General features: G+C 37.8%; 1 protein-coding gene across 1 annotated transcript in view; it reads right to left on the bottom strand.

Annotated features, from left to right (window-relative positions):
- Window positions 1-328: 328 nt before the first annotated feature.
- LOC147076330 (uncharacterized) overlaps window positions 329-12958 on the bottom strand; it is a 54082-nt gene continuing 41452 nt past the window's right edge. The window contains exons 10-14 of the mRNA XM_085941724.1: window positions 12335-12480; window positions 8629-8735; window positions 7345-7458; window positions 7108-7235; window positions 329-4109 (exon numbers count right to left, since the gene is read on the bottom strand). Coding sequence (XP_085797850.1) covers window positions 1879-4109; window positions 7108-7235; window positions 7345-7458; window positions 8629-8735; window positions 12335-12480 — 2726 coding nt within the window. The 3' untranslated portion in view covers window positions 329-1878. The remainder of the gene's footprint in view (window positions 4110-7107; window positions 7236-7344; window positions 7459-8628; window positions 8736-12334; window positions 12481-12958) is intronic.

Below are 12958 nucleotides of genomic sequence, written 5' to 3'. Positions count from 1 at the left end.
AACTTTCCATTCGCTGAGAAGCCACAAGCCAGCGACTATTTTGACGGAACGTAGTTCGTTTTTTTACCGGGAGGTTGGTACTGTGCAGACGCAGTAGGCAACTTTTCTCGGTAGAGTGTTTACAACCTGCTTATTAGCTTATTCGATGATTACACTGGGCGACTTTACAGGCAAATTGTAAATTCGCCAATAAACAGCTCGTAAAGAAGCTCAATGTAATTGAGGCTTAAGCAAAGCATGTTGACACACCCCTTCAGAGTGGTTAAAATTATGAGTATCTTGAAAGACTCATTACGAGAGATAGTTTTTATATTTTTTTTCAATCTAATGGGATCTTCCCCCATTGAATAAATAAAACGTATTGCAACGCAATAATCTAAATGTATGAAAAATTAGACTATCCTGCTGTGGCGATGGGTGGAGGTAGGGTGGATCCACCATAGATAGTACAGACTAAGCTTTGTCAATTATTCGTATTTGTTTGCATTGAAATAAGAATACAGTTTACAGATATTGTCAGTTAGTTTTTAAAATTCAATTAAACCCTGGGAAACCTAGCCATAATACGCATCTGTCTACAAAATATTTAAAATAATGCACTTAAATCATACATAATTTTGGATTTTTAAAACTCATTCACCGCGGAGTATTTAATTACTATTATTAATTACCACATTTAAATAACATGCTAATTATATCTAATGGCTACCTAATGCGTACACAACATTTGTGCCGTCAGCGCTGTAAGGATTTTAACTCAGTTTTCCGACCATGACCGATCCTAATAGGATCATAATATGGGCCTCCACAGAGTAGAGGTTTGTTTAAACAGATTTTTGTTTTTTACGAGAAATGGATGTCAGCCACTTGCTCAACCTATTAGGTCCATATCCTGACTCACACACAAATTGAAAAACAATATGTGTACTTGCCAGACCAGGATTCGAACCTGGGACCCACGGCGTTATAGTCCAATGCTTAAGCCGCGCGGCCACTATGGGTAACTCATTTGCGGGGTGTTTTACGTGGGCAAAGTCGGCGCGGAGCAGAGCGGCGCGCGCAACTCAAACGTATAACCGTGTGTGAAAATGTTCGTAGACAGTTTTTTTTTTCGTTATACATTTATATATTTGAGTTGTGAGCGCCGACTTCGCCCACGTAAGACGTTGCGTTAGTGCTAACACCGCGACTGGCGCGTTTGGAGTACTTGGCCATTAGATATAATTAACGTGTTATTTAAATGTGGTAATTAAAAGGTATTTAAAAGTTCAGCAGTGATTGTGTTAATAGATAGAAGAATATTTTAAACTACTATTGTTTGGTTTAGGCAGGGTTTAATGAATTATAAAAACTAACCAACAACACGTGTAATATGTATTCTTAGTTCAACGAAAACAAATAAGTATGAATGATGAATGATAAAGTGCAATATATAAACTTATTATATTCTATTAAAATGTCATTGGTAGGAATCGGCGATTGCCAGCTGTTCTGCTAGGCTTATCAGAGGTGGTGTCAGACGATATTGTGAAGGCCAGACTTCAGAATAGACTACGCATATGACCCCAAATTTATATTGGCGGTGACGACTTGCAAATCGTAAAACTGACAAATTAGCGACATGTCAAACTGTCTGAGGTGAATGAAAATCCATCCCGAAGGGAACATGATGGCGCCGTCTATGCATACTTCACAATCATATTAATATCCAACACCGCCAAGCCGTCTGTAAGACCTAGCGAGACAGACTGGCGATCGCAGCTGGCTCTGCTAGTTTACTATAAATAATGAACAACGCTCGATCTATAATTAATATATGACATCAGCGTCCATCTTTTTATATTATATTATATTTTGGGTGTTATTCTTCGTTTTGTCTCACTTGTTCGCCCAATTACCGACCGGTATGAAGTCATCATCGCTTACTAAAATAACCGTATCGTCAGTGAAATATGGATGATCCTGCTTTTTACGGTTATGTTCTGAATCTGGCTCGTTTCTACTGTCGTCAGTTTTCATTTCTCTCACATTGTTATGACGTGCTTTTGTATTTTTCTTATGCTTCTTCGACGTACTAGAAAACGTTTCTTTTGATCGATTTTTAAATGTTTTACCGTTATATTTGTAGTCTAATCTCGCTTTTTTATAGTTGCTGGTCTTTGTCCTTTGAGATTCGACAATAGAAAATCCATCGTCATCAGAATTACGATTATTTTCACGCTTGCTCGTGGATGGTCTGTCGACGTCATCTGTTACGTGTTTTTCATATGTTAGCTTCTTCGACACGGTTTTAAGTAAATTAGAAAGAATCGAAATATTCTCCTTACGATTCGACCTGTTTTCATCCGTCACTGATTCAATTTTTGATGCAATATCAGGTTTAATGTCTTCGTTACGTTCCAGAATGAGTTTTCCGCCTCGCAAGACGAGGTTAACAGTTTTTCTCGGACTCGTACAAACACTGGTATCTGAAATACTTCCGAATGAAGTATTATTACTGCTGAAACTCGAATTAAACAGATTTTTTTCCTCGATTCGTTTTCGTTTGCGAGTCTTCTTCGACGGCGGTCCTATAACTGATATATGACTCGAATTCAGTTTATCAACCGCCCAATCAGTAATTGAAGTGTTAAGATCATCTCTTGTGCCCGATATATCATTAACGGACGCGTTTCCGTCATCCTTAAAAAACTGTTTAGTCACACTACTACGACAATCACCTTTTTTAACCTCATCCACTTTAAAATACTTGAATAGGTTATAATTTTTAAAAGGTTTATCATCTTTTTTCGGCGTTTTATTAATTGTGACACTGGTAATCTTCGGTTGGCTGACTTTAGTATTAACCGTCAGAGACGAGTCGGAGACCTTATTCTTGGGGGCCTTTTTGATATCCAAACCGTTCAAGTTCAGCTTTAACTTCATCCTGAACGCCGGACGGCGATTCTTCCTCTTCCCTCTGTTGCCTCTCCGACGCTCTCTCTCGTCGTTAACACCCCTCATTCCTTTTTTATCGTCTTTGTCCCACTGTAACAAGTTCAATTTAATTTTTAACTCTGTCGGGCGGCCTCTACTATCCGTTTTATAACTGTCGACCGCAAACTTGGATTTATTTCGAACCTTTCTTTTTATTACAACCGATTCATTCATGTCAACTTTATTAGCATAATTCGAATTACCACAATTCAAATTCGTAATTTCATCGTTAGTCAATAATTCATCAACTAAATCGCTATCACCGTCGTAAACCAGTTTAAAATTTCGCCTTTCTTCCTCGGATGTATACGACGATAATCTGTGCCGTTTATTATCTGGCAATGACTGTAAATTATCATCGGAACGCGATGACATTTCCTTTGAACTTTCGAGCATCAAATTACTTTTAACGACACCGCCGTCACTTAAATCGATGACATCCGATTCATCAAAATGATTAAATTTATCTTGCGTCAATTTTGAAGCAACCTTATTTTTCAAAACTCGTTCCAAAAATTGTGTCAAACAAACGGACTTGTCAACGAGAGTCGATTCTTTAGCATTAATATTTCTACAGTTTGCGTAATAATTCAGCACGCTCAACGTCTGTTCCGGTATCGATGCGGCATCGATCCCGTTGATTCTGGAATAAAGAGAGTTCCCGATGGATGACAGTTGCCAGTCATTTTTTAAAACGCCCGCCAAGTCCAGACAGCTCACGTTGATTACACGAGCGTGCTGCTCGTTGAAATCGCTGACTAACACATTTTCGGCATTCTCAATAAACATTCCGAAAGACCGCCACGTTTCCAGGAATAAGAATCGTTTCACGGTAGCCACGTTTGACTTGGGAAGTCGATACACGGACGGTTTCGAATCAATATAAGAATAGCGTTTTTTAAACTTAAAAGACTCAGTTTTTATCGGTAGAACGTCAATAGATAGAAGATTATCGTGAATCATATATTTTCTACGCAACATTCTGATATAAGAATCACTATCGTTGGATGTGCTTTCAACATTGATGTCGTCATAAACAAGAGACTCATTATTATTCTTTGAATGGGTCGTTCGAGTCACAGATGCGAGTCTTTGCGGATGGGATCTGATGCTGCAATTCTCCCGAGATGTGCCTGTAAAAAAATTTTAAAACATTAATTAAATTCAATATTTTTTACACGCTTTCATCGATAATTTCATTGCATCGACACCTGCATGACTCAATGAACGTTTTCTATCAATTTCTACATGCCTACACATTTTTGACTCATGTCGAAATTGCGTGTTTTTTGTTTTTAGCGGTTGGCTCCACACATTGGTGGAATGCAACATTTTAGTTTGAAAAAAACATGACAAGACAAATTGCACCCGACCGGTGTTGCAGTTACGCCTGCATAATCCGCTACGAGTCGGCCATTTTAATTTAAACATCACCGGTCGCCGTATCTCCTACAAAATGACAGACGAGTGGACCAATATTGAAAGAGATTGAAGTGATTGCAATCGTGACTGGCGCTAAGCTCATATGTGCGTAGGCAGCCATGAAACATTAAGCCGGCTCGCACATCACAACTCGCCTTGTGTGCCTGACGGCCATAAATCAAAACCTCTGAGACTGCCGGCGAATGTTGCATGATCACAACCTCGCACATCTGCCTAGCGCTGCTAGCTCTAGCTCTGCCAAACACGGCGACAGTCTGGAGAGAAATGGCCGATTCTGCAGCTGTGTGCATGCATGGAGTCGATATTGGCCGGACATCGACATGCAGGCTTTGGCCAATGCAACTAGACGAATGTCTCAGGGTCGCAGAGTTGCAGTTGCATCGGCCAATCTGTGAAGCTCCATTTGATAACGTTTGTTTATACGACGAATTCGTCGTAAGACGCATGCGGCGAGTTCTGATGTGCGAGCCCACTAATGCGACATTCCTACAGAGGTTTGATATATCATCGCCCTAGTATTGGTTTGTCCAAAGCGACAATATGTGAAATGTTCAGGAGACGAAAAACAATGTTCATATTTATATATTATATTTATACTTGCGATCACGGACATAGTGAGATCTCGGATGTAATGAGGAAACATTCGTTGACATTTTAGTTTATGATTTTCTCCATACATTTATTCACTTTTATAACGAGCTACTTCTCGGGTATACCGAGCAAAACTGTTAATGTGTAGATCGTATAAAAACAACATTTTCGACCCTAAGCAATAAAATCCGACCGGGTAGTTAACTAGACCGATGCCGCCAGGATCGGATTACGTTTATGACACTAGTTAAGTGTCTAAGTACCTAATTGGTGTTTTCTCCGACAACATTGAAAAAGTATCCACGCATATGGTTGAAATTTCATGTAAAAAATCCAAGCTGAAGTCAGTAGGTGCCTACCAGCGTTCATTACAATAAAAAACTTCTTTTGTAGTTTATGAATGCCATGCTTGTTTCGGGGAAAAATTCTAATTGTGTATTTTTGTTTGATTTGCGTATTTTTGTGACTGCTCATTTAAAAATACCTATTCTCCGATATAACGAGTAACGCTTTTAACAAGCAAATTCAGTCGGTCCCATCTTCTTCGTAATAACCAAGTTCGACTGTATATTATTATTAAAAAAGTGCTCCAATGATATTAGTCATTTAATTAAGAAGCGCCAATCACGTAATAGAGGGGGCGGTATCCGCATAACAAATTTAGACGCCGTTTGGTCCACACATTGAACAAACCAATACAGTGAAACCCCGATTCTACGGTTTTCGAGGGACCCTAAAAAAACGATAAATGCAGGATATATAATTTTTTTTTTTAAAAAAAAACTCATTTTTCTCCTGGATTTTATTCGACGTCTTGAATTATTTACAGTTTCTCAGCTAGAGTTCTAGTTTTCTTCATGGGGGGCATTTCAGTTGTGACTTATAAAAATTCATGATACGAGATGCGAGGCAAGCCTGAGCAAACAAAACGATGCGACTGAAAGGTCGTATGTATCGTAAACAATTCTACGAAAGCGAAATGAAAAATATTCAACAAAACGGTCAATCGGGATAATATTTGTGACGGGACCATAATATTTAGATAGATCGAGGAAAACGATAAATCGGGGAACGGTTAATGCAGGATTATTTAACATTGTTCTTATGGGTGTTTGGCGGGACTTTTAAAAATGAACGATCCGTGCGGGAAAACGATTCTTGCGAGAACAGTAGATCGGGGTTCCACTGTACCGAATGATTGTTTTGTACCGTGGTTTCTTGGACATTTTTGAAAAAATATCTTCGACCTTCGATCATGTGCGATCCTAACTGGATCACAGAGTGGAGGTTTGTATTAACAGATTTTATTTTTACCAGAAATTGATGTCAGCCACTTACTCAACCTATTAGGTCCATACTCTGACTCGTACACAAATTGAAAAACAATATGTGGAATTGCCAGACCCAGGATTCGAACCTGGGACCCTCGACTCAATAGGCCGGCGTTTAAGCCACGCGGCCAACGTTCTATATCAATAGGTGGGTATCTACTTAAAGCGATACATCAGTGAAACAGCAAATAATTTTCAACTATAGGCGCGACGAAATTTAGGACTCGCTGCCATTCGGAGAGAGAACGTCGAGCTGGGAACACGTCAATTTGTTTCGTGATGACGACAGGGGTATTAATTCTTAAATCGTGTAAAGATGACTAAAAACGTTACCCATTTACTTTAAAAAGAAAATATGGGAATGAATATATTATTATTGTTACTAATAGAACAATAAACAGAACATTAAATGGATGCATTTTGGATTTATGACAAATTATATTTCATTTGGCATGCGTCATTTGCACCCGCGATCAGCAATCCGCACATCGCCTAGCCACGATCTTTTTAGACCGTGCCTCAACTGATGTATAGCCTTAATGAAAATTTTTATATTTTTAACGATTAAGATGCGTTTATACAAAAGTAAATGAACTGCATTAAAAAGTAAATTTCGCCAAACGAGTTTAGATATGCAAGCCGGCTAGCAGTTATTGTAGATAACCGCCTCGTTTATGCAATTGCTCTGTGATATTTTGGAGTAATAAAAATAACAGAAATGTGTTTGAGTAATCTATATAATTATCAAAATGCTTTGTAAACCTACTTGCGTCAGATGTTACGGTTGAATCCTCAGGCTGGCACCGCGAGCAAATCAATACATCGTTTTTGGTGACGATGCACTTCTTGTGGGCGGCCTGCGACCCGCATGTATTGCAGAATAAAAGCGGCCATCTGCAAATCAAAATCGATCGTCAATCAATTCACTTTGTCGAGTTATTCATGTGGGCTTACGATGTCGTCAACCCATTTCACTAGGTAATACTAACAGAAGTATACTAACTTTGAAGCGTTGTAATTCCTCCCGCGGGGGCACTTGCAGTTTAGGACGTAGCAACTTTTGGGGCGCTCCAGAAGTTCGGAGAACGCACCCGCCTCCCTTTCCCATGACGCATCTCTAAAAGTAAAAATACGGTCAAAGTCCGAATAAGTTGTTAACATAAGAGTGGTCCGAGGGTATGCGTCATAACCAGCGGCGGAGGGTGGAGGTGAGCTATCAACCTTTTCTATGCCTCACGATATTACTATGGCAGTATGTGACGCAGATTTTATATACATGATTTTGAAAACATTTCTGAGAAAATATATTATAACCAATAGAAAAGATCTTTTTGAATTTAAAATACAAAAGCCGATTGCCAATAGTAGCTCAATTTGGAAAGCGCTTCAGTGAATATTAAAAGCCATTAGTTAAAATATGTCACAATTAAGTATGACTCCTTTAACATAGTGGTCTATGTGCGTGGGCGTGATACCCGAGAGTTGCAGATTCGATTCCTGGGTGTTTTACTTTTTTCAAAAAGATTTTTTCTATTGGTTATAATATATTTTCTCAGAAATGTTTTCAAAATTATGTATGTTCAATAATAATTAGAATGTTACATTCTTAAATCTTGTGGATTATTCGTTGAATACATATTAGAGATAGTGTTGTTAGTTTTTTAAAATTCATTAAACCCTGCCTAAACCAAACCATAATAGATCTATAAAATATCTAAAATTATGCATGATTAAATTGCATATTTTCGATATTATTTTATAGACAGACGGATATTTTTTGACTATTATCTATTATGGCTTGGTTTACGCAGAGTTTAATTGATTTTTTTAAAACTAACCAACACTGTCTGCAATTTGTAGCTAACCTTATCACTGCCAGCCAATTTTTACTAGGTGGACACTTGTAGGCCAGCTATTTTTGGAATAAAATAAATCCCTTAAAAAATATGAAATAGGAACAGAATGCTAAATATTTGTGAAAATTTACCAAATCAACATGTTTCTCGAGTTTATCGTGAATATTTTCACACTAAAATGATAAATATTGTTTAGAAAATATACACAAACTGTTCATTCAGAAGTTATGATGTTTACAAGAACCCGCGAGTCAACTCATCCGTGGCACTATCAGGTTAAATCAATGAAAACAAATACTGACAAAGTTTAGTGTGCGCTATTTATATCGGATCTCAGCAGCCTACCTCCACCCTTCGCCACTGCTGTTTACCTCTGTTTGAATATCTACACCACGCAATCATACGAGTGTAAGAAAAAGTGTTATACTCACTGATCTGGTATGTAAAACCCGAACTTCAAGAGCGCACCCAGAAATATGGGCTGGTTGTTGCACAGGGGACATTTGAGGAAGTGCTTTCCGGCAGAGAGGGCAAGTTTCTGGAAACGGAAAACGAAAAGTATGATTATATATACAGTACTCTCTCAGTAATCCGCCAACCCAAAAACAAGACAAGTGTCCAATTAGTGAAAGCGCGGCGGATTATAGCGTGTACATACAAAATATGGTAAAAATTAAAACAGGTATTTCATAAAAATAGTTTTTTTGAGAAATTTGTACTAGCAAATTACGGTTTTATTTATAATCAAAATTAAGTACCTAATTACTTAAGTATACATATTTATAAACTAAGTTTATTATCTAAATATTAAACAGTAAATCACTTGACACGTTGTTCAGTAAGGCAGATACAGGAGGACCTCGACTTTCGCACATAATTGGTTCCTGAAAAGGTGTGCGAATGTTGAATGTTAGAAAGTAGAGGGAAGTAAAAAAAAAAAATTGTGTGTATTTTGAAATATTTATTTATCAAGTAAATATAAGATGTTTAAGAGACATGTTTAAGTGGGGTATGCGGGTGTTTCTTCTTCTTCTTCTTATTTTAAATAAAATATTTTAAATGGTAAATCATTAACTTTACAATATTGCTTAACTGCTGGCACGAAATGTAAAGTGAACCAATCTTTTAATATTAACGCAGTAAACCAAGGCTTTTTTATTTGATTACTGGAAGCAATTCTTTATCCTTCCCTTTCAATGCTCTGGGATTTTCTGGTTGATAAATTAACATTGGCATCAATTTTAAATCACCAGCCAAGTTTCCACCAAGAAGCAATGTCAATCGGTTTTTAGAAGGTTTATGCCCAGGGGCAACTGATTCTTCCTTAGATAAGAATGTACGACTAGGCATTTTTTCCAAAATAAACCTGTGTCATCTACATTATATATTTGGCTAGAGGAATATTCTCTATCTTCAATAATGTTGGATAATGAGGAAATAAATTCTTTTGCAGCATCTTTATCCGCATCAGCCGATTCTCCAGTGAATTTAATATAAACCAACCGTTACTTGCTTGAAAAATCGTGTTAGAATCTTCTTTTTCTAGCCTTCCAATCTTTGTACAAACTAAGAGCCTTCGCTTGAATAATTGAAATATTCAGAGGGATATCTTTTTGATGTTGGTCGTCGATCCATGATGACAAATATTTTTCCATTTCATCCATAACTATGCCGTGTCTTTTGGAAACAACCTTTAAAGATAATAAATTTCCACAATTTTGAACGTATTCCTTAAGTTTATTTTTATTTTTCAAAATTGAACATATCGTAGTAGACCTGTTTGTATCATACTAACATCCGATTGAAGCAAAAGATTCACCGCAATCAGAACGTCATGTGAAGTTTATAAGTCCTTGATTTCTTTTTGTTCGTATCAACACTGCAGTTTTTTTCCGTTTCTCACTCATGTTTATAAATTTTTAGGGTGAAATATTTCAAATGAAGAAAATTAGCAAAACGCACAACATGACACGCCCGCACGCGCTCCTGCGTACAGTGTTGCCAAGTCAAAATTTCATAGTCGGCTTGTTTTTTTTAGGAGAAATATTTCGCCGCGGGCCGCAGGTTCCCAAATTTTCAAAGACGACTCGTTTTTTTCCCGGATGGTGGGAATTTTGTGGAATGAAGAAATATCAGTAGATTTCATAAAATATCAGTAGATTCAGTATATTGCCAAAAATATCTAAAAATATCAGTAGATCTACTGAAATTTCAGTAGACATGGCAACACTGCCTGCGCAAGACTAAACCTATCCTAGCTAGCTCACAAGCAAAGTGACGGGTGCGAGCAGGATGCAAGTGAAGCAAGAAATGCACTTGCTTGTGAGCGAGCGAGAAGGGGATATCTTAACCCCACGGCCAGCGCGACGTTTTAAAAAACGATTTTTTTTGAAATGTGCGAAATAGCGAATTGTGCGAAAGTCGAACGTTCGTAAGTCGAGGTCCGCCTGTATACTTGAATGGCTTAGGATTCCTGGCTTTCCCTATGACCAAAAGCTTCATTTTGTGTGTCCCTGTTGCATTGGAGGACGGCATAATTGTGATGCCGTCCTTAAGCACTTTCCTCCCTGGTACATTATTTTCTTCGCGATGAATGTACGTATTACAAAGGAGAAGTTTCCAAAAGAAGCCCGTCTCATCTGCGTTGTATACTTATACGTGGCGGACTACTGAATTTGACAATCGAATACCGGCGAATTATAGAGCTTGATTGTGTGCTTTCAACTAGTAAAAATAACAGCGGATTATAGTAGTTGTCGGATAATCGAGCGGCGGATTACTGAGAGTGTACTGTATTACATATTATGTTGAAACCATCGACATTGAAGAAATTCTCTAAAGCAGAACCTACTTATATTTAATGATCAATTCAAGGCTACATACACTGTGTAGGCCAGAGATTCCCAACCTGGTTCACGAGAATTCTTAAGTGGTCTCCCAAAAGGTAGACACATCATGAAATCTCTTTAGTAACATGCTTAAAGTAACGTTAACGTGATCTGAATTTAAGCAATGGAGTGGGCAAAGTTATGCATATTTAGGTTTAGATATCACAGCAACAAAAATTGAGGAATTCAGTTGTATTAAAAACTGAAATAATATAAGACGCTGCCCTACTCGACAACACAATGGAGGCCATTTAAGAGACAATCGACATGCTGCTTGACAATTCGTCACGCGTTGGTTTGTGAAATAGCGTAAAACATTGAGAGTGTCAACAGCTACAAATACCTAGGGGTACACATTATGGGAGATGGCATTTTGCAAAGAAAGCTCGCTATCCGAATGGGAATGGCTCACTGTCAAGAGCAACATTCAACCAAGTGTCTGGGACTCACGATTGTACTCGGTTAAAACCAAATGCCGCCTATTCGACGCTTGTATTCTGACGGTGCTGCTTTACGGTACCGAATCATGGCACCAATAATAATGTTGACAGGTGGTGTTTTTTACCAGTTCAAGATAGCAACGGAGATTGCAGCAGGTATCTCTTTCCGGAAAAAAGCTCACGGTGAACTTTGCTACGGTGAAATATACATATAACCAGTGGCGGCTCGTCCATAGGCACTGCGGAACTGCAGCACCCCCAAGCAAATTGAGAAAAATGTAATATTATAATATACATAAATTTATGTATATTATATGAAAATATCAATATTATTTAAGCTCACCCTCGCACCGATACATCCAATAATTAGGCGAAAGAGGGGCGCGGGGAGCGGGACTCGCAGCTGGAAGGTTGATCGGTACTGCCAGTCCAACAGTATTTAGCCGTTTCTACGTTTGCGCGCGACAGCGAGGAAAGAAATATAGCTTTAATGATTTATTAACATTGTTAAAATTTATTTCGGCAAGCAATTTATGCAAAGTTCTTTATTTTAATTAATAATTTATATTTAATTTTGATGTTAATAGTAAACTATAATCCAAATAAACACTTTTTTTACTTTTAATCAACTGCAGCACCCCCAGATATCTTATACACGAGCCGCCACTACATATAACCATATAAAAATATACATAATATTATGTTTGCGTTGTATTAATATACATAAACCATGTTGTTGTTTCAGTGAGTATTTGACGCAGTGTGAGGACTGACATTCTTACTTAATTTTAAAAACCCAGTCAGCATACCTCTACACAAATCCTGTGAAACCATCTGTCCCTTTTGCAGCACGGCGGCCAGAATACCCTCGACGACGGCATCGGAGTGATTGACTCTCTGCAGATGCCGCAGACGTATTCTTCCGATGAGAACAGACGTCTTGTCGCCACGGTGACTGTTGAAATCATTGACGTATTAAATGGATGAATAAAATGCCCCCTCGAAACAATCATGCCCTCAACATTTCTCGACTCTGCCCAGGGCCATTTCTCCCATAAATCTTTCACAAATAAATACACATATGAAGAGAACACGTTACCATTACGCAGTGGCGAAGGGTGGAGGTAGACTGTTAAGATCTGACATACATAGTGCACAATAAACTTTGTCAGTCATACGTATTTGTTTTCAGTGAACTAGCTCTACAATTTACAAACACATTTACATGTTGGTTAGTTTTTAAAATACAGTGAAACCCTGCCCAATGCAAGCCACAATAAATAATAGTCGAAAAATAATTATATTTTTTACTTACTATGGTTAGGTTAAGCAGAGATTAATGAATTTTAAAAACTAACCAACAACATGTGTAATATTATGTATTATTAATCCAACAAAAACAAATAAGTATGAATGAAAAAGTGTGCACAATT

This window comes from Rhyacophila brunnea, unplaced genomic scaffold, assembly GCF_057557595.1.
Source record: "Rhyacophila brunnea isolate RB1 unplaced genomic scaffold, BYU_Rbru_1.0 scaffold_13, whole genome shotgun sequence".
In the NCBI taxonomy this organism is placed as follows: Eukaryota; Metazoa; Arthropoda; class Insecta; order Trichoptera; family Rhyacophilidae; genus Rhyacophila; species Rhyacophila brunnea.
Note: the sequence above shows the minus strand (reverse complement) of the source record. Positions and strands in the feature narration are given on the sequence as shown.